This window comes from Ictidomys tridecemlineatus, chromosome 8 (assembly GCF_052094955.1).
Source record: "Ictidomys tridecemlineatus isolate mIctTri1 chromosome 8, mIctTri1.hap1, whole genome shotgun sequence".
Lineage (NCBI taxonomy): Eukaryota > Metazoa > Chordata > Mammalia > Rodentia > Sciuridae > Ictidomys > Ictidomys tridecemlineatus.
In genome coordinates, this window is record NC_135484.1 from 96034439 (window position 1) to 96057224 (window position 22786).

At 34.8% G+C, this 22786-nt stretch overlaps 1 protein-coding gene across 22 annotated transcripts in view; it reads left to right on the forward strand.

The window, feature by feature from the left end:
- Dst (dystonin) overlaps nt 1-22786 on the forward strand; it is a 427642-nt gene that overhangs the window by 195212 nt on the left and 209644 nt on the right. For all 22 annotated transcript variants that reach the window (XM_021721801.3, XM_078019848.1, XM_078019847.1 and 19 more), the window contains 3 exons: nt 16557-16646; nt 18944-19021; nt 21175-21267. In XM_021721801.3, coding sequence (XP_021577476.2) covers nt 16557-16646; nt 18944-19021; nt 21175-21267 — 261 coding nt within the window. The remainder of the gene's footprint in view (nt 1-16556; nt 16647-18943; nt 19022-21174; nt 21268-22786) is intronic.

Sequence of the window (22786 nt, forward strand, 5' to 3'; positions counted from 1 at the left end):
AATACTTTCTTGTTCAACTTGGAAATTCATTTTTCCCAGGGTTGACAAGATCAAATAAACATACTTTTTTTTTTTTTAATAATAGAGGGATGGCATTTTTCAAATCAGGTTCTGAGGAATACTAGTGATTTCAGATGTCTCAAGGAGAAATAAGGTTTCCATCCCCCAAAGGATTTAGAAAGTAACATTTCCTGGTTGAATAGATTTATGGCACACATTAGCATATTAAATTAAAGACTGAAAAATTCTGTGATAAAGAAACTGTTTAATCCAGGTGATTAACCCAGGACTCTTTGATTCCTTTTGTCAAAGAATGTTCATTATCATCACTTTGGGAAACCATGCAGGAGAGTTGTAAAGTGATTACTTTTAAGCAAATGTAATGAATTTTGTCTTAACTTGAATTACATGCAGATTTGAATGGGATTTAGTTGTTCTGCTGGTCATTGTAGGCATATTTTGTCACAGCTCTTCTTATGGGCCATTAATTTTCTAATTTATGGACAACTCAATTTTTGGTTCACTTGAATTGTAACTGAGTTTTTTCTTGCATTGTCTACAATTTGCCTTTTGTAACTTCTACCCACTATCTTGGGTCCCCTAGTATGATTTAAGATATAAATATCAGCTCATAAATATCTGAAGAAACTATTTTGTGGGCCTATCCCAACTCCAATTACAGTGATTTTTAAAAAACATTTTTCCCCACCTTTTTTCAACCAGTTTTATTTCTTTTATTTTGTTTTAATATGAAAAGATTTTTATATCGTGTTTTCATTTTTCTAGTATCTTCTCATTCAATTTTTTCCATTTGTTTGAAATTACTAAGACTGTTGAGTTGAAGACAGAAAATGAGTTGAAGGAAAGCCTATCATGCAATAACAGGCATGGGCAAAAGTCATCCACGTCGTCATCTCAGCAATATATATATTATCTACCTTTAACCTCTTTACCTTCGTACACATTGAACTATTTATCTGTTTACCTACCTTCATACTTTTTCTTCCCCCCACATTGGAGGATAATTCCTTTAGTTTTAACTACTTCAGGTTTTTTTTTTTTTTTTTTTTTACAGTTACTTTTACTATCAGGAAGGAATAAGACAATGTTATTTTGTAAGTCCTTTTCATTCTTAGTTGGCCATAACAAGGGAAGGCAATTGGATAATTCATATCCTTTAAAGGAATTAAGGAATGATAATAATTAATGGGCTATATGTCATAAAGATATTTTTGTTTTAATCAAGGACTCTTAAGTGGTCTGCAAACCGTGGCCTGTGGGCCAAACCCAGCCACAGCCTACTTTTTTGTATAGTCCTTGAATGAGGAAGAGTGTGTTTTTAAATAATTGACAACAAATCAAAACAAGAAAAATATTTGTGACATATGAAGATTATATTAAATCTAAAATAGTGTTCATAAACAAAATTGTATTGAACTCAACTCCACTCATTCATTTATATTGTATTTATATATTGTCATAGCATACAGATCCCAAAGCCAAAAACGTTTCTTATCTGACCTTTTGTAGAAAAAATTTACTGATCTCTTTTCTGTTTGATTTTGCAGTACTGGAAATCTAACCCAGGAATTCCCACATGCTCTTAGGGCAAGGTTTTGTATCATTTAGGGTAAAGTTTGGTGTATACTTATGGTAAGGAAGGATGGCCTTTATGTTTCCAATGAATTCATTTATGAAGGTGGCTTTCCTTTCCTGTATGAAGAGGCCAGCTATAGTTCTATGAATGTAATTTTATACCATAGTTGCATTTCAGAATGAATTTCCCTTTGACTTAAAGAAATGCTATTTGAAAAGTCAAGTTCACTATATTGATTTAGGGCCAAGTTTTATTTCTGTGATAATCCTCCTTGAGTCAAGATCTAGTCATGAGTGAAGTGCTCATTGCACACGTCACTTCAAGTTTAGTAAGTAAGGGTCAAGCCTGATGTAAAGCCTAGGAAAAATGTTTCCTCTGTCACTCAAATTAGATCACTTGATAACCTTTTATACATGACTTTTCTGTTTACTTTTTTGCTCTCTTGATAACATATCCCCCTTTTGGTCTAGATTAAGGGTTTTGTAGTGTGACACCAATAGCTCTTCCATCTTTATTTTGTTATTATCTATCCTTTTGTTAATGGATAATCTTTAAAACTACTTTTTCAATAAGTAGAAATCACCCATTCTTTTCAAAGTATTTCACTTGTGTGTCCTGACCTGTAGAACAGAAACACCCTGTCCTGTATTCCAGGGATTATTATTAATTCCTTTTGAATTTTGGTGGATATAAACATTTCCTATGTGCAAATATTGCTGCTCCCCATTTTCTCAAAGGGAATGTGATTAAATACTTTAGGAAGGGGCGAGATGAGCTGTGGATGGCTGGTAGCAGGGCAAATGGTACAAGGTTTCGTTTTCTGGGTGATGGAAATATTTGAAAGTTAGCCTGTGTGATGGCAGCGCACTTCTGTCAGTTTAAAAAACTTTGTTCAGTTATATAGTCAAGACAAGTGAATTTTTGGTGTGTAAATTGTATCTCAGTAAAGCTATTCTCACAACCACTGATGAACTTTTCATCTTATTAAATTTGCCTTTTCTAGATATTTCACATAAATGGAATCATGCAATATTTATCTTTTTGTGTCTCTTTTTTTCTCCCCACATAACATAATGCTTTTGATGTTTATCCTTGTTATGGCATTCTTTGTTCCATTGTTTTGTATAACCATCTTCTATTCTAGGAATGTATCACATTTTCTTTATCCATTCCCATAGTGGGTAAACATTTGAATTGTTTCCATTTTTTGGCTCTTCTAAACAATACTGCTGTAAACATAAATGTACAAGTCTTTGTGTGGACCTCTGTTTTCTTCTGAGTATTTACCTAGGAGACAAATTGCTGAGTTGTAGGGTAAATCTAACTTAACATTTTAAGAAATTGCCAAAACATTTTCCCAAGTAGACATGCAATTTCACAAGTCCACTGGTAATATGTAATAATTCCTCATCTTGCTTTCCCTGTCTTTTTGGAATTAGCTGTCCTAGTGTGTGTGGATTGCTTTTGCATTGTGGTTTTACTTTGTATTTCTCTCATGACTGATGATAGCAAACATCTTTTCATGTGCTTGTTAATTATTTGTGTATTTCTTTGGTGAAATAATTAAGATCTTTGCCTATTTTTAAGCAAAAATTTGACTAATTTATTAGCTTTAAACACTCTTGTTATTTACTTTTCTTTGAGCATATATAAGAAGTCTTCCCGTGATGCAAAAGTTCACTTCTTTGATTTCATCTACTAATTACTTGGTTTTAGCTGTTATATCTGTCTGTGATCTGTTTGGAGGAAAAAATTCAAATGAATCTTTTTTGCATGTGGCTATTCCGTGTCCCAGAAACATTTCTTGAAAAGACCATCCTCCAGTAAATTGCCTTTGTTCTTTTGTAAAAAAATGAGTTGTTCATAATCATATGGGTCTATTTCTGGACTCTATTCTGTTCTATTGTTCTATATTTTTATTGAAATATTTAAGATTTATTATTAAGTCTTGAAATTTTATTTGTCGGAAACCTTTCTGCCAAGTCATTTGACAAACTAACTTAGGTGGGTAACGGGAAGTATGTAAGAGGTTAGACATATAGAGATGTCCCTCTGTTCCTCATTCAACATAGCATTTATTTGGGCTGGGGATGTGGCTCAAGCGGTAGCGCACTCACCTGGCATGCATGCCGCCCGGGTTCGATCCTCAGCACCACATACAAACAAAGATGTTGTGTCTGCCGAGAACTGAAAAATAAATATTAAAAAAATTCTCTCTCTCTCTCTCTCTCTCTCTCTCTCTCTCTCTCTCTCTCTCTCTCTCTCTCTTCCCCCCTCTCCTCTTTCTTTAAAAAAAAATAGCATTTATTTAGCTCTGATGGTGGCAGGACATGATGCCATTATGGGCTTTGGGAGCAAAGACAAATTCCAATAGGAAGTGGTGTGATGGGGTTTTTGAATCTGTTTCCTGAATCTCTTTTCCCTTCCCCAATGATTGAGTGTACTGAAGGGCCCACAGCTGAGAGCATGGTAGGGGTTACATGCAAAGTGCTGATGACTGATCTTTTATTTATTCAACATGAGTTCTTTGAATATCTGCTATATGAAAGGTCCTGTGGAATGCATGAGGCATTTACAATGAGCACCTAAGACAGGGTGCTGTCTTTTTAATGGACTTAGGCTTATATATATTGTGTGCATGAAACTGAGATGAAAATGACTAATAATGTTATAGTATAAACCAAGGAATATGGTAATCAGAAGAGGATAACAGAATTTGACCTGAGGGAAAAGTAATGTTTCAATAATCAGAGGAGCAATGAGAACAGAATAGCATTTCAAGTAGAGAAATACCATGAATGTAAGCAGAGAAATGACAGTGGAGGTTTTGAGAATATGAACTAAACCATTCATAGACTTTCTTTTCAAATTCTCTTAGTCTTTGGGATTGGAAATGGAGATTTACTGTTAGGGTGTTGAGACCTAAATATCTTGTAAATCCACAACTGTTTCCCATGGTTCATTTTGGAATTGTGGCCTGTGATTTGCTAGCTGCTGCCTAGCCCAAGTTTAGGGGACCCTGATGATTGTAAAAGGAAGGGTGCTCAGAAAAGGAGCTGGAGGGATAATAAATACCACTCATATTTAAGCTTAGTATGAGACAAAGACATCTCCTCTGTGATACTGGTCTTGTACAACTGGAAGAACTAGCCATTGGACATTGTGGTTCATATATCACTGTTTAATAGACTGGAATCTGAAAATTTGGTGGAATTGTAATAACATTTAGAAAGTGATCATTTTGAAGAAATTGTTGGCATCTTTGGAAGTTTTAATTCTCCTACAGAAGGCATATTTCTGTTTCAGAAAATAACAAGAGTGTTGATTTTATTTATTTATTGGTTGGTTGGTTGATTGTAGTACTGAGGATTGAACCCAGGGTATTAGCATACCCAGCCCTTTATCTTTTTATTTAGGTAACAGGGATTGAACCCAGAGTTACTTAACCACTGAACCACACTCTCAGCCTCCTTGTTTAAATGATTGAAAAAAAATCTTTTTTTTTTTGAGACTGGGTCTTGTTAAATTGCTTAGGGCCTCACTAAATTGCTGAAACTGGTGTTGAACTTGGAATACTCCTGCCTTGGCCTCCCAGGTTGCTGGGATTACAGTTGTGTACCACTGAGCCTGACTACACATTCCTTAGCTCTTTTTAAGATTTATTTTGAGACAGGGTCTTGCTAAGTTTCCCAGGCTGGCTCCGAACTTCTGATCCTCCTGCCTCAGCCTCATGAGTCTCTGGAATCATAGGCTGCATCATCACTCCTGACAAAGTCAAATGGGGTTTTTGGCTTGTTTGTTTTGTAGTGCTGGGGTTTGAACCCAGGGCCTTCCATATGCTGGGCAGCCTCTTGACTAAAGCTGTATCCCTAGCCTCAATTTTTTTTTGTTATGTAACTAATAGAATAGACCTATGGTTCTGTTTCAAATGATTTCCCCAGATATGATTTGCAGGGATTTTATTTTAGAACATATATATCATGGTATTGTGGACATGGACACTCAACTGGATTTAAGGAAACATTCTTTGACAGGGAAAATATGTTGAGCATTATAGTGAATTGTAGCAGAGGCAGTGGAATCTCATGGTCTGAGGGGTATCGTTAAAAATAGTTTTAGTGTTCATCTCTGTGACAGTTGTCCTGATCATAATCCTGGGTATTTTCAAAGGTTAATCAAGAGGATGTAACCAGTTGTCCTCAGTTGTTTATTTCTAAGGGCTTAAACTGGGCTTATATTTAGTTTGCATGTAAGTGCAAACTATGAGAGTATTAGAAAGCCTTAAAAGTGTAAAATATGCTACTTAGAGATCCCTCGATCCTTTAATTCTTGAGATTTGAAAAATGACAAAATGACTGTCATGCCTCCCCATGGTACTCTCTCACCTTGGCAGATAATGGTCTGAAAGAAACACTGGTGTCCGTGATAGTGTGACCAAAAGTCATCTGTAATAGTCAGTGCCACCTCTCCTGTCCACCAGTGGATTCTGTTGGTTGCCTGGTGTTCACCAGTCTTCAGGGACCTCACTTCCTTCAGCAAGTGGCTCAGTGGTTGAGGACTGACACCATCCAGAAAGTACAGGAATCCTTTTTTTTTTTCTTTTTCTTTTTTTTTTGGAAAAGGAGCTCCTGTGGCCAAAACCCAAAAGAGAAAATTCAGCTCAGAAGTGTTCAGGTAGTGACCACAACCAGCATGTTTATCAGATTTGCAAAGTAGATGACATTTTCGTTTGTCACTTTTGTATATTCCTCTTCCTGGATGCTTCTGTTCCTACTTAGCAGCTGCCGGGGACCCTCACACTGCCTTTTGCTCTGTATTCCTGCTATGCCCTACACCACAGTGCTTCTGCCCCACAAGCTATTCCTTCTTGGTGCCAGCCTTGGTTAAGGTTTCTCTGAAACTCAGGATGAGTGGGTGTGAAGAGAAAAAACAATCTAATCAAGTGACCTTGCTTTAAGAGGCGCATGACAGAGGTTGCAGTGTCCCAGAGTTGCTTTTCCTATCAAACAAGAACTAAATGCATTCACTTGAATGCCTTTCTAATTTCTAGTAATTAATTTAAGCCCAGTTTATACATTTGCTATAATGTTACCAGAGAGTCGTTAAGTGGGAATCAAATCTAATTTTTATTTATTTATTTTTTTTCCTTGTTTTTATTGGTTGTTCAAAACATTACAAAGCTCTTGACATATCATGTTTCATACATTAGATTCAAGTTGGTTATGAACTCCCATTTTTACCCCAAATACAGATTGCAGAATCACATCTGTTACACATCCACATTTTTACATAATGCCCTATTAGTAACTGTTGTATTCTGCTACCTTTCCTATCCTCTACTATCCCCCCTTCCCTCCCCTCTCATCTTCTCTCTCTACCCCATCTACTGTATTTCATTTCTCTCCTTGTTTATTTTCCCGTTCCCCTCACAACCTCTTATGTGTAATTTTATATAACAATGAGGGTCTCCCTCCATTACCATGCAATTTCCCTTTTCACTCCCTTTCCCTCCCACCTCATGTCTCTGTTTAATGTTGATCTTTTCTTCCTGCCCTTCCTCCCTGCTCTGTTCTTAGTTGTTCTCATTATATCAAAGAAGACATTTGGTACTTGTTTTTTAGGGATTGGCTAGCTTCACTAAGCATAATCTGCTCTAGTGCCATCCATTTCCCTGCAAATTTAATTTTTAACTACTTGTGAATTTTGGTCATGAGTATAATTTAAACAAGACTGATTAACATTCTTTAAAATGACATTTACATGATATTTATTGGAAAATATTCACAATTCTGTTTGAAATATGTTTCGTAAAAATTTTTCACAATTTGAAAGTACAGTGAGATGTTTAAAATATTGATGGAAAAGGATAGGATTATGCTGCCATAGTTTTAAATTATCTGTTAAACAGACTTTGTGATATCTTGTTAAAGATTTTACAAAATATATATATGATAATATTTATTTTTTTAAGGCATGGCATATATGAAATAAGTAGTACTTGGCTATTACAATAGCATTCTACTTAGTTGGCGTTATTTGTCTTGTTATGTTACCAAAATTGAAATTTTTCATCTAACTTTTTATTACATAGCTTATTAATTACTCATTTAGAAGTGTGTTAAGAGATTGTGATCCCTAGTTTTTTTAGCCCCACCCCCTGCCCAAATTGTGAATAATTGGGAAGAAATGGTTAAAAAAAAGTGAGCATTAAAATGCTAGTAATTGGTTCCTTCTGACTTCTTTAACCTATTTTGTTCATCATCCCAGATGTGGAACTTGTATATAAAATTATATATCTGTATAAAATATATAATTATATAACAATGATAAGAATAGAATTATAGTATAATGATTATAATATAAGCTAATACTAATAATAATACATATAAGCACTAGATTATGATTTTCAGCCTATTTTAATGTACTTGTATTAGTTTTGTCAAAATATTCACAAAATTGAAAACTTTGAACTTAATGGGTTAAGCCATTGTTAAAAATTGCTTTTTGCCATACATAAATATGGTAGCATTTGCCGTAAATATAAATATAAATGATTTAAAGTGAGATTTATAAGAGTAATGAGCTTGCAGAACATTTGAAAAACTTCAAAAATGTGAGGTCATTTCCTCCTGCCATTTAATCAAATTTGGCTGGGTTATACCCTCAATAACAGAATATTGGATAGATTTTTGTCTTCCTTAAAATACTTCTCCCAGTTCTTTGTTTTTGTATTTTTATAAGAATATATGATAATATTTACTAGTCAGTCTTCTCTTGTAAATGGGATGGATAACGGTGATGGCTTTGCAAACCAGTGCTCATTTGTTTAACTTTATGATACGGAGGTTGTCTAGAACACATCCATCTTCAAAGAACAATTGAGCAGATACTAAAACAGACATATTATTATGCAGAGTATATTGGTTTCTGGATTGATTTTTTTTTTCCTTTCAGTTACATTGTAATTGCTCAATACCAAGATGTGAAAGTCTGTAGGCTGAAGGAAAAACTCATGCAAAAATGGATTTTGTTTTCCTGTTTATAAAAGGAAAGAGCTAGAGGGAAAGGTAGAAACCCAAACCCAGTGCATCTAAACCAGAACTAACCCAGGCCCCAAACTTATAGAAAAGTTATATACTTAAAAAAAATGAAAGAAAGAAAGAAGAGAGAAAGAAATAAAAATAAATAGCTTTTTAAGAAAGGTTCCTAAAACTATGGTGATACTGTTCAGAAGAACATAAAGCTCAGTGAGACTGTGACTAAAATGCTCCTAAATCTTAAAGGCATTTATTAGTAATATAAATATTTTTGTTTTATTTAATTACTTATAGTTCTACCTTGTGAAAGACTAGAAGAGACCTTGTATTTTTTTAAAAAAATTAATTATAGATTGTCAACCTGAAAGGTTAAGAGAAGCAATCTTTTGTTAACTTATTGAATTCACTATGAAATAAATGAGCTGTTTACACTATCTAGGCCAAACATTGACTTGTTTAAAAAATTTCACTGTTATATCCATTAATACTAGAACATGGATGACCAATATTTTTATTTTATATTTAAAGAAACAGTAAAAGAGATTAATTATGTATGGCCTTTTAAAACATTGGTACATTGTAGTTGCACATAGTAGTAAAATTTGTTGTTACATATTTGTACATGTATTATACAGTATAACAACATAATTTGGCCAACATTATTTCCTAGTATTTCCCTTTTCCCTTTCCTCCTCCCACCCCTTGGTCCCTTTTCTCTACTCATATCCCTTTAGTTTTCATGAGTTCCCCTCACCTTTCTTTTCCTTTTCCCTTTCTAGCTTCTACATATGAGAGAAAATACATGACCCTTGAACTTCTGATTTTGGTTTATTTCACTGAACATGATGTTCTCAAGTTCTGTCCATTTTCCTGAAAATGACATAATTTCATTTTTCTTTATTCTGAATAACACTCTGTTCTGTGTATATATTACACATTTTCTTTATCCATCTATCTGTTGATGGACACCTAGGCTGGTTCCATAGTTTGGCTATTGTGAATTGTGCTGTTATAAACATTGATATGCATGTATCACTATAGTATGATGACTTTAACTCTTTAGGATAATCACAGAGGAGTGCTATAGTTGGGTCATATGGTGGCTTCAAACCTAGTCTTTTGAGGAACTTCTATACAGTTCCATAGTTGTTGTACTAATTTACAGTCCCACTAACAGTGTAAAAGTGTTCCTTATTCTTCACATCCTTCCCAACATTTATTATTATCTGTACTCTTGATGACTGCCATTTAGACTGATGTGAGATGAAGTCTCAATGTAGTTTTGATTTGCATTTCTTTGATTGTGAGGGATGTTGAACATCTTTTTTTTTTTTTTCAAAGAGAGAGAGAGAGGGAGGGAGGGAAAATTTTTTTTAATATTTATTTTTTAGTTTTTGGTGGAGACAGCATTTTTATTTTATTTTTATATGGTACTGAGGATCAAACCCAGCGCCCATGCATGACAGGCGAGTGCGCTACCGCTTGAGCCACATCCCCAGCCCTGAACATCTTTATATATTTGTTGCCACTTGTATTCCTTCTTTTGAAAAGTGTCTGTTTAGTTATTTTTCCCATTTATTGATTGGATTATTCGTGGTTTTGGTGTTAAGCTTTTTGAGTTCTTTATATATTCTGGATATTAATCCTCTCTCAGAAGAGTAGCAAAGATTTTCTCCCATTCTGAGATTCTTTCTTCACATTCTTCATCATCATTTCCTTTGCATGCAGAAGCCTTTTAATTTGATCCCATCCCATTTTATTAACTCTTGGCATCATTTCCTAAGTTTTGGGGAGGTGACCATCTTTTTTAATCAGAAAAAAATTCCCTTATTATACTTAAATGTATTGATTTAGAATTTATAATAATTTAGATAAAATCTGTATTGTACTTTTCTTCTTTCTCAATTCTTGAAGAAATAGTAGTGAAATTTGTAGTAAATTTCTTCAGATTAGAGAGCTTCTAAAGAGAGTACATTATTTTAAAGGATTTTTGTATATTTTCACAGGATCAACTTACTTATCAATATTTGATATGGTAGTAATACTGTTAGTCGCATTATTACTATTTTTGAAATAGGACTTCGGGGAGCTATTCCAGGAGAACTTAATTGTCTGTTGTCCATGACTATATTTTGTGTATACTAAACAAAAAGAATGGAATTGAAAGCATTTTAATTCCTAGTTTTCATGAAAGCAGGCTAGCCCCTTTCTTTTCACCCAGTTAGTACAAGGCAGTGAGGCGACCTCCTTTGGGACAAGCTTTCTTTTATTATTTATGTTCTTTTCTAAAGATAGACGATTGTTTTCCCGAATACTGTGTCCTTCAGATGTACAAGTTCTTTAAGAGAGGACTGTGGATCCTTTATGTGGCTGATCTTTTGATTGGTACTATTGTGCTGGGATGTATGCATTTTTTTCCAAGGTTCCTTAACCCAGTGTCCTCTTTATTCCACTTTTTCCTGAGGGACCTTTTTTCTCGACTGCTGTGTACAGATTGGGCCTTGGGCTTTACCTGCAGTTTGGGTCTGCTCAAGATAATAGCTTACAAGAAAAACTTATTGATCAGAGATAAGTAGGGGAAGAATGATCCCCATAGGTTTTCAGTTGGAGTAGGCCCCTGTAACAAAAGATTTGCCAGAGAAAGCTAGTTTACTAACACATATATTTCACATATACTTGGGAGATACCCATGGGATTAGGAGTTCTCCAAGAGGTGGCTTTGAATTTCAGTTTACATAGCATCTTCAATCAAGAACAATGAAATATTAGGGAAATGACAAGACAAAAGAAAAGGAGTTTGAGTCTCTTGGGGTGGCAGCATGGGAAAGGAAAATGAATGACAGATAGTTGAGTTAGTAAGTTTATTTATGTAGAATTCTCTGGTACCATCTCAGGCCAGCAAGGTTTCAAAATCTTCTTCAGTGGTTAACCCTTGTTCTCTCTGGTACAATCAGAAGATACCTTTTGTCTTTGAAAATCTGTGCACTGCTTCTAAGCAGATGTTGGAAGGGTAGAGAGCTTACCTGAGTCTCCTGCTTCTCATTTGTCTTTAGCTCAGCAATCCTTCATTTTGGGGGTAATATATTCTGGTCTCCCACAATAGGATTTCCTCATTTTTCTTAAAAGCCTTTAGTAGTTCTTTTCACCTAGGTGAAGTCCAAGTTTCTTAATGTGGCACATGAAGCTGCCATGTGTCCAGGCCCAGTTTCCTGCCTCACCTTCCAGGCTGCTTCCCCCTGGAACTCACCAAACAGATTTTGCCTTGTTCTTGCTCTTCATTCTCTGGAGAACATTCCTGACTTCTTTGATTGGAGGAGTTCTTAGAGCTTAGACTAGGATAAAGCTCCCTGACCATGCTCTGAGTATATTCACTATGGTTGCTCAGTAAATATTTGGTGATCTCCGTTGAATTGCAGCCACATGGTAGCAACATGCTTAAATATGGGAAGTAAAATTATTGTGGCATTTGTGAAGATTAACATGAACCACTACAAAGTGAGACTTTTGAAAAAAGGCAGTTTAATAAGCAGCTATGCAATATTCCTGTTCTCTCCAAAGTGGAATTTGATTTAGCTCATGTAAAACCAAATCACTAAATGATTAGCAAAATGACATTTTTGGAGTAGGAGTTTGGTTGGTTTGTTTTTGAGTTTTGTTTTTGTGTGTGTGCATGTATTTTTTTTTTTGATCAGTTAATCCATTTGGATAAAACAGACCTGACATATTCTGCTATATTTCTGCTATATTTTATTCTCAAGATAATTTTGAAATATTGCCTATGTTATTACCAGCACCTTATTTAGAATCATTTCCCCCATGAAAGGTTTTCTTGTCTATTTATAATTTTCCTTTCTTAGGATGTTCTCTTAAGTGCAAGGTTAGCACCCCCTAGGGGTGAACTGTAGATGCAATGTAGTAAAAATTTTAGAAAATACTGCAAAATTCTTGGAGAATTTTGTGAAATACAGAAAGTGATGCTTTGCTCTCATTATGTAATTCAAGTTATATAATTTAATCCCAAGGTACCTCAGAGTGCTTCTACATTGTTCATCACTTTCTCTAGCACTATTTATTCTGACAGTTTTTTGTTTCACTGGGAAAAACTATCCAAAAAGAGAAGAAAGAATGTTTTACTGAAAATGGAAAACAGAAGGTTAAAGCTATTGGCAGTTAGTGTAGTCATCTGTGAAGGAAAGTTACCAGGCCAAATGTCTATGACTCAGACTTAGGACAAAGTAAAATAATGATTCCTGTGTAGGTTTAACTGTTTAATTTCTCTCTTTTCTCTTTCCTAAATTGCTCTCGTGATCAGATATTTCTCTAGAACTTCACTTTTCCTATTCCAGTTCATTGTTGATTATAATATTTGAATTATAATGTTGATTATAAATATTTTTAATGCCATTTCTTTTTACCTAATTTGTTTATGGTGAGCAAAATAAGCTGCTATTTATAAAGCATTTATCACAGGGCTGGGCCCCTAGTAATGTAACAACTCATCATGCATTTTTGCCTTTTATTGTTAATGGTAACATTTACTTTCTATGGAATGATAAATATGTAAATAATGATAACTTACATTTGTTTGTTTTGCCCTGGAATCCAGGGCCTCATGCATGCTGGTAAGGTGTTCTACTACTGAGGTACACCCTCAGCCCTGATGTGTTACGTTTGTAGAACAGTTTTCATATACAGTATTTCAGATTAATCACTTCAAATTAGAAAGGCAGGCAAGATTGCATGGTAACCAGTGTCTCAGAATACTTTAAAGCATTACAGAAATTAAATTACTCCATTTCTATTTTTTCTTCTAAAATTCTTAAGCTACAAGACTTTGAATAGCTTTTCAGTTTACATGCTTTCTTTTAAATTGGCAAGTCATTAATTTTAGAAAATGATAATTTTATTTTCACATGGTAGAATTTTTGTTTTTTAGTTTGAATGAGAGAATTTCTTTATTAGACTTCTATTTTACAGATGAAAAAAACAAAAACAAAAAAAACAAAAAAACCCCTGAGGCCTGGAGAGTTTAGGCAGTTGGTAGTTGGTTCAAGTTCATGAGGCTAGGGTCAGAAGTGGGACATAAATGCAGGTCTCCTAATTATTGTGATTTTTTTCCCCTTTAACAAGATTTCTCTTTTTCTAATTTGGTTTAATATGATATAGTATTATTATAATCCTTTTCTAAAGATGCTTAATTTAATTTTTCTGTATAAATAGAATGGTGAAAAATGACATCTGGTTTTGGAAGTTTTTTTTTGATGTAGGGGGTTTAGTTCAACCTGGCAAGGCAAGTTGTGAAATTGCCTTCCTATGAAATAAGTGTTCATAATCACACCCCGTCTTTAACTATCCTGGAGTGAGAAAGACACAGGAAGTGAAATGTGGAGTGAAATGTGGAGTCTGGCGGGCTCACCAGAACTCTCAACACTGCATTAGTCACTGTTTGGGGAGGCCCCATCCTGATCACGTGCCTGTTTCCGCTGTCCTTGTGTGCTGAGGATGTCAGGCCCGCACAATAAAGCCATTTATTTCAAGAGATTAAGCAGCTGGCTGAGGATCAGTAGCTGCATAATATTATTTATATAAATATGATCTCTTAGTGATCCTGTTCAAGCTCTTTTAGGGTTAGGCTGCTTTCTGGTTACACTGGAGGTACAGTAAAAAATACATAAATCTAGATGTTTTAATATGTGCAACATTCACAAGCTTGATTTTAAGTATAGATTTTGGCCTTATAAATTCCTACAGTGCTTTAATGCAACCTGAAAATTACAGTACTAGTTCTCATCTCAGCAAGGGCTTATGTTCCTGTATGTGTCATGGATATAGTAGTTGCATTCCTGAAAAGGTCATTGAGAATTGGTTCATCTCTAGAATATAATTAAGGCCTTGAGGAGATTGTCATTTAATACTAACTATCCTGAGGCACATATTTCAATGCAGTTTATTTGTAACTTACTTTGTTTTTTTTAATAATATTATAAATAAGAATTGTCTAAAGTATTATGATTTTTTAAAAAAGAAATAAAGTAATTTAAAACTTTCTCTTACTGTGATACCAAAGTTTAACTGGTATTTTTTGGTAACTAGGAAATCAAAATTAAATGTAGGTTTGTAAAGATGGATATTTGTTTAATAGTAACGAACTCTTACTTTTGCTGGCCATTTTCTAGGAACCGCTGACATTAGCAGTTACTTAGTGGTGGACTTTAATACATACATTGCATATTTGTGGATAATGATGCCAGACAAGTATCTGGATATTAAAAGGTTCTGTGACCTTGGCAAAAAGTCCCTATATGTTGGGTAGAGGAGTCAGTAATTTGATGTTACTCCTAAGTGGAATTTTGTCGTGAATCAAAAATATTTTCTTATACTACCGCCACTGGAGATGAAGCTCAGTGGTGGAACACTTGCCTAGCATGCACAAGGACCTGGGCTCAATCCCCAGCACCACAAAACAAAAACAAGATATTGTAAACTATAAATGTAGTCAATGAAAATAATGCAGTTTAACAGCATTTAAACCAGTTTTTTTTTGTGTGTGTGTGTTTGTGTGTGTGTGTTTGTGTGTATGGGTGTGTGTGTGAAAGACTTACCATTAAAAATTTCATTTCAGTTGACGTTAGACCTTTTTTTTTTTTTTTTGCTTCTTGTTATATAGTCAGATGGTTTTGATCAGAATTTTAGATCTTTGGGACTGGGGTTGTGGCTCAGTGGTAGAGCGCTTGCCTAGCACACATGAGGCACTAGGTTCAGTCCTCAGCACCAATAAAAATAAAATAAAAGAATTGTGTCCACCTACAGCTAAAAAATATATTTAAAACAACAACAACAACAAAAGAATTTTAAACATTTTTATTACTTTGTGCTGTATGTTCACATGACATTTGAGAAATGCAAAGAAGTTTGATTCATACTTAGAAACCTTTAGCATTTTACTCCAAAGACTAGCAAGTGCTCAGGGCTTGTGCAACTTGTTAAGTAGATGGGATTCTGCTTCCTGTCTCTTTGCTAGACCACTTCTTTGGCTCCTTTCATGGGAGTAGCAAAAGTAATGTTAGCCCTATCCCTGAATTGTTACCAGGTGAGGAAGTGCACATGTGCCTGCCCACTGTGGAACAGCCATCTTAGCCTGTGAGGACACCTGTCCATCTAGCACAAGCTTAGTAGTAGGCCAAGTACTTGTGGGATCTGCCCCTGCTGGAAAGACAGAGCTTTCTAGGAGTCATAGTGGCTTGAGCTCTAGAATAACAGGTTGAATTCAGTGCTGTGGAATGAGGGAAGCTGTTACAGATTGAGTGCTGACTTTGTGCTGTTACTGAGTTTTGAAAACTCTCTACCACAAGATTTGTGCTGAGCAGAGGAGGATTTGGACAGAGGCCTTCTAATCTGACATGTATGGATTTGAGAAAACTTTATATTTTAAAAGAATTATAAGTTCACAGGAAGTTGGAAGAATGATACGTAGAGTCTCATGTAGCCTTTGCACAGCTTACTATGGATTCTTAAGATATGGAGTGTATGCCTTTGTATCCTGGATCTTTCAGTGGTCTGCAGAGTAGGAAGACTGATTCGAGGGGGTTGGGAATAAGGGCACAGCCCACAGGTGAAGGTGGAATAATGAATAAAGTCAGGATACTGCCTTTAGGGAAGCAATGGTCACCCCGTGCAATAGTCCAGGCTTATGTTTATTCACTGCACTAAAAATTTAACAGTCCTGTCTTTATAAATTATAAATCTGAAGTTCACTATTTCTAGCTTTGAAATTCAAATTTAATTTTTAAGTAATGAGAAAGTAAAAATAAAAAATGGGTGCATGAACAAATACTGTACGAAGAATGTTTTGTACATACTCCTTTCTTGCTTAAGAATGATTCAGAACTGTAGGACCAAAAGTTTTGCTTTTCTCTGTGTAGGTTCGGAAACATGTGAATGATCTCTATGAAGACTTAAGGGACGGACACAATTTGATCTCTCTCTTAGAGGTTCTTTCAGGAGATACCTTGGTAAGTTTCAATTTTCTTAATTCATTTTGAAGAACATTTAGTCCACTCCACATATAACAAGTGTGTTTTCAACATAGACTTTTCAGATTTTTGCAACATTCATCCTTTGAGCTGTGAATTCTATCAGGAAAAAAAAAAAGTTCTGGTTAGATGCCTAAGCATTCTCAAGACTTCAAATGGTGTGAATTTGAGAAACTTGAAGCACTTCGATGACTTCGCTTATATAATCATTAAAATACTATTTTTGCTCTTGCTTTTCTTTTTTTAACCTTCGGGTTTTTTTTTTTTTTTTTTTTTGCTTAGCAGCAGTTGGATGCATAACATACCCACACATTAAAAGACTCACAAATAGCGCGGAAATAAACATTGCTTTCTGAAAAAAAAAATGGTCTAACTCATTCCTCAGGTGTCATTTCCTTATTTGTGAACATTACCTCCCCTTCTTGGTTACTGTGCTCCCTCATTATGTTCTGTTCATGCTCTTCTTTTCATTTCTGGTCTGTCTTGTGTCTTTGCTGTCCTTTCTTCTGTCTGTTATATTCATTAGCCAAGGGAGCGAGATTTTTTGAAGACCTTACGATTGGTGAGTGCCACAGAAGCATGCGCATATGAACAGCATGAGGATGTGGAGGATGAGGATAAGGGGGTAGGTGTCAGCCCCCATAACTCGACTAACCTAGTGGGTCCAGTGTGGTGAGCGCTAACCTGATAGAGCAGTAACTCACAGGCTTTTCTTGAGAAAAGTATAGGAAGAACCAAAGCCTACAGCGAGGTGGATGTGTGTGCCAAAAAAAAAAAAAAAAAAAAAAAAAAAAACTGGACAAAGGAAATATTTTCTCTTTAAAAATCTTTAGAGAGCTAAAATGAATTATTTACACATTACTGTGTGTGCACCACATGGTAATCGCACGTATTTGCCTAAATTATAAGACAGCATTTTACCTAAGGAATTTCATATACCTTGTATATATGTATGAAATCTTAGAACAAGCATGCTAATTTTTGTGCAAACTCATTTCACTTATGGAATTGATATTTCAAACTTGGCAACTATTGATTTTTTTCAAAGGACTTATAGGAATTTTATTTAGGATTTAAGTTTCTACTTTAAATCATACCTATTGGCAGTAGGTGTTTGGTGGACATTCTAAAAGGTCTTACCATATTTAAAGACAGGAAGGTTTTAAAATTTAGCATCCTAACCAAATCCACAGAGCTGTTGAATCTCCATGACACACAGCTAACGTTGACCCACCTCGGCAAGGCAGATGTGCTTCTTTTGTCATCTCCATCCCAGGTGCCCCCTGATTTCCTTGGAAATTGTGCTTTTGTTGGATTTGAGGGGTGAATTTATCAACATATTTTCCAATGGTTATGCAGAACTTATTTCCCTTCTGTGATCTGCTGTTTGTTTTATTATGGAACCTTTGGCTTCAGTAACCTATTCATATTTAAGAAGCTAAGCTGTCAGTTTTGCCTTTTTTGTTTTTCCCTTGGGAAGATTTTATGTGACAGATTCCTGCTCCATTCTTTGTATTTTCGTTAAACATTTCTCAGCTCTGTTTCCTTATGTTTTCCTTCTGCTCACTTGTATCGTTTCTTAAGGGAAACAGCGTTAAGGAAAAGAATGATGGTTTGTCACTTTTCCTTAGACTGAGAAAGTAATCCTGTCCATTTCCATGCAGTGTAAAACTAGTGTAGTCTTTCTCATTATCATAGAGTCAGTCCAGTTTTGTGAAAAAGCTAAAATAAAATAAAGAGGAAATATATTATGTGATTTTAATCGCGTTTTTCTCTTCCTCTATCATACTAAGTCAATCTTCCTTTCTATGTGGTGATTTTTATACTAACTGCATGCTATGTTACCTCATTTTCATTAACATCCCATATATACAATAATTATAAAAACCCTCCTGCTAACAGTCAGTGTTTATTAAGAAGGCAAAATGGGGAATGATATTTAATTATTTTTGTGCATCCACAGTTAAATTGTGGGCTAGGAATATTCTGTTAGTGAACATTAAAATGTATTTCTATGGCATTTTCTCTTTTAACTTTTGTTTAGATAAAACTTTTGAAATGAAGTATTAAATTTAAAATGCATTAAGAAATTAATTAGTAGTTTACATTCAGTCCCAGATAATATGAAGAAATTAAAAGCTTTTTAAAAAAATTTTACGGGCTTACTTAAATATTGTTTTAATATATTCAGATGAGTGGAAAGTCTAATGAAGTTAGCATGGGCAGTGGTATCAGAAACTACAGTGCTTTTTATACCTACATTTTTCTGTTCTTAGCCCAGAGAAAAAGGTCGGATGCGTTTCCACAGGCTACAGAATGTACAAATTGCACTTGACTATTTGAAAAGACGCCAGGTATGAAGGTTTTCAGACTCTAATTATATAAACATATGTGATTAAGTAAATCTACATAAAACATGTCAGGGAAGAAAAAGGTTAAACATGACTATGAATTATAATAATGAAGCTGTGCTTTGGTGAGGCAAATATTTTAAAGTGTTTTTAAACATTTGTTCTGAAGAAAAGGAAGTTAATATTAGGTATAAACTCAGAAGGAATTATAAGTGGCTACATTTCCATCTGAATAAGAGCAACTGATTTTCTCTGTTTGAATTGGAATGCATTTGCCTAGGCAGTTAATGACATTTTAGTAGCAATGGAATGTTAAGTATGCCTATGAACAGTACTTGGTACTGGGGAAACAACATTTTATTTTTTACCCTTAGTATATAAAAATACTTCATTTTATTAAAACATTTTATATCATACTTTCTAAAACTCAGTATAAGCATTCATAGTACTTAATAGTGATTAGGCAATATTTTATTTTTTATAAGTTGATAATTATCTTGGTCCATTTTATTCTGCTGTAGTAGAATACCTGAGAGTGAGTATTTCATAAAGAACAGAAATTTATTTCTCATATATTTTGGAATCTGGAAGTCCAAGATCAAGGCATCCCCATTTGATGTCTGGTGAGGACTGCTTTCTCTGGAGGAGAGGACCCCTGTGTCTTCACATATCAGAAGGGACAAGGGACAGGAAGGTGAAAAAGCAAACTCAGTCCCTCATCAGGCCTCTTTATGTAAGGGCACCTCATCACATTCATGAGAGGAGGAGCCCTTATAACATAATTCATTAATGTTTTTTTCTCTTTTCTCTTTTCCATGGTGCTGGGGATGGAACCCAAGGCCTCAGCCCTGGCAAGTGCTCTACCAGTGAGCTACATCCCCAGCCCCATAATTATCTCTTAAAGGTCCACCTTTCAACCTCATCACAGAGGCAGCATCTGAATTTTGGAATTGTATATATTCAAACCATAGTAATAATGTTAGGTAGTTTATGAGTGATTAAAACTTAAATAACATTCCTGACAGCAGTCTTCAACTAGCTTGAGGTTTCTGGAAAAGAATGTTGGATGTGATCTTTATTAGGTAGCATTTTGTATTGTAGTAACATAAGTCTTTCAAGTACAAGAGAAAAAGGCAGGAGAGTTGAAAATTAATGAAAATAACAAGAAATTGGGTGGCAACAGTTTTTAGAGGAGTGGGTAAAAAAAGGAAGTAAGGAAAAGGGGAGAGGGGAACAGTGGATTTTATTATTCCTTTATTTAGCTTATTGGGCATATTTAAATTCTTTTAGTTATTAAATGCTAGTAAATACTTAATGCTTAACTGTTTTAAATATTACTACTTTTGCCTCATTATTCTGCATTCTAGTGGAAATTTCCAAAGTATTAATGGTTACTTATGCACTCTTGCCTGAAATATTTGTGGTAGTATTTTTCCAGTAAGAAAAATGTTAGATATTATGTTATATAATTCTTGGTAATTAATACATGATATTTGACTCTTTTGTCTAGGAAGTAAATGTTAGATATTATCGTTACATTAATTTACCTGAATGCCTAGTTTAGCAGTTGATAAGCTTTAGTCTGAGTATTATACTATTTTTTAATTTGAACAGTCTTCCAAATGCTCAGTGACATATACTAATTTATGGTAGATTGATAGAAAAATAATGCTATTTTTTAAATCATTTGTGATGGAAGTGTGAGACATTGTTAAAATTATTTTATGGATCAGAACAATTTCCTATCTAATGATAAGGATGAAAAACCTATTTTGAAAGAAAAATTATTTCTAATTTTAAGAGTGCAGACACTTAGGCCTTCCTGACTACAGTTGTATTTTTGACAAGTAGATGCTTTTAGTACTTGCTTTAGAAGACAAAACCACAATAACACCCATGTTGCCTTTGTGTTTACCCTGTACTTTGCTATACTAAAATAACTGAGGGTTGGAGATGTAGCTCAGTGCTAGAGTACTTGCCTGGAGTGCAGGAGGCCCTGGGTACAGTCTCTAATACACCTCCTCTGCCCCTCAAAAATAAGGTAACAGTAAACCAGTATTTTGGTGATTACTGTATTTGCATATTTAAGGATTGCTTTTCTGTAGGTAAAGATAATTGGTTTAATAACAGTTTTCTCTTTTCCATATATGAAACAGGTGAAATTAGTGAATATTAGAAATGATGACATAACAGATGGAAATCCCAAATTGACTTTGGGATTAATATGGACAATAATTTTGCACTTTCAGGTAAGTCCACTTTTTCTTAGATATCATTTCTTAAGTCTTTTATGGCTAATTTTAAGGTAGTTCTTATGACGGGCTTTTTATTTCCTATGAAAGAAAAATCAATTTGGGACTTATTTTCTTAAACAATATATTTAAATTGTTCTTTCAAGTAACACTGTGAACCTGGCTTCACATTTCCTGTTCTCCATGAGCTTGAATGTAGTTTTAAGGACTGTGCTTGTAATCATAGATTTGGAAGGCACAGTTTCGTTCTTGAATGCAGACACATTTTTTTTTTCATTTTGACAATTTTATCTATTTTAGAGATTTTATAAGGTAATCCTTATTTAGAATAATTTTTATCCTTATTAGAAATAAATTGTTGTTCCTTTGAGATACACTAGATGGCAGTAGAATTATCCTAAAGAGATCTGACTGTATTGTGTTGTGCCTAGTGTCTGCTCATGAAATGTTCTGTGTGCACAGAACCCATCCTGTAGTAGGCATGCTTTGCCTCTTACTGATTACTGTGCAGTTGAACCTTGAAGTTAAGATAGATGGTTTTCTAGCTCCAGAAAGGAATTGGTGTTCGCAATCAAATCTTGAGAGGAATTAGGCTTAAAAAAATTGACTGAAATGTAATATTTGAGGGGAATGGGCCATTTGGAAATGGGAGAGATATGACAGATAATGGAGAGCTTTGGGGAGGAGATTCCAGGTGGATTCTGGACCTAAACGGCATTGGAGGAGATATAAGAGGAGGAAAGGTGCTAGCTAAACTGTAGGAGGCTAACGTAGGTGAATGTCCAGTCAGTGTCACTATTGAAATCATTACTGGAGGGTCCCATCCTTAGGGATACGGGTATGAAGCACAAAAATAAGGCCAGGATTTAGATATGGAGCCCATAACCAGATCTTGTAACAGAATTGGGTAAAGTCTAAGTAGAACTGGCCCAAAAGTTGAATTCCTGTGCAGTTCCTCAGTAGCTTTCTCAGAGAACCTTTCATTATTTCTAAGTGGATCAGGGTCCCTGCATTTTTTTTTAAAGTGGTCAATGGACCTTTGTGAGTTTTTTTTTTTTAATTTACTTATATGTGGTGCTGAGAATTGAACCCAGTGCCTCACATGTGCCAGGCAAGCACTCTACCACTAAACCACAATTCCAGCCCGTCCCTGCATTTTTAGAAGGATCAAAACTTGAAGAACCCCATATGGATCCCTCACCCTGCACAAAACTCAACTCAAAGAGGATCAAGGACTTAGGTACTAGAACAGAGGCCCTGTGCCTAATAGAAAAAATATAGGCCCAAGTCTCCACCATGTTGGCTTGGGAAATGACTTCCTTAACAAGTCTCCTACAGCTCAAGAAGTAAAATCAAGAATCAATAAATGGGATCTTTCATACTAAAATCCTTCTTCACAGCAAAGGAAACAAATCAATAAAATCTTTACCACATGCACTTCAGATAGAGCATTCATCTCTAGGATATTTAAAGAACTAAAATCTTAACACCAAAATAAACAAATAGCCCAATCAAT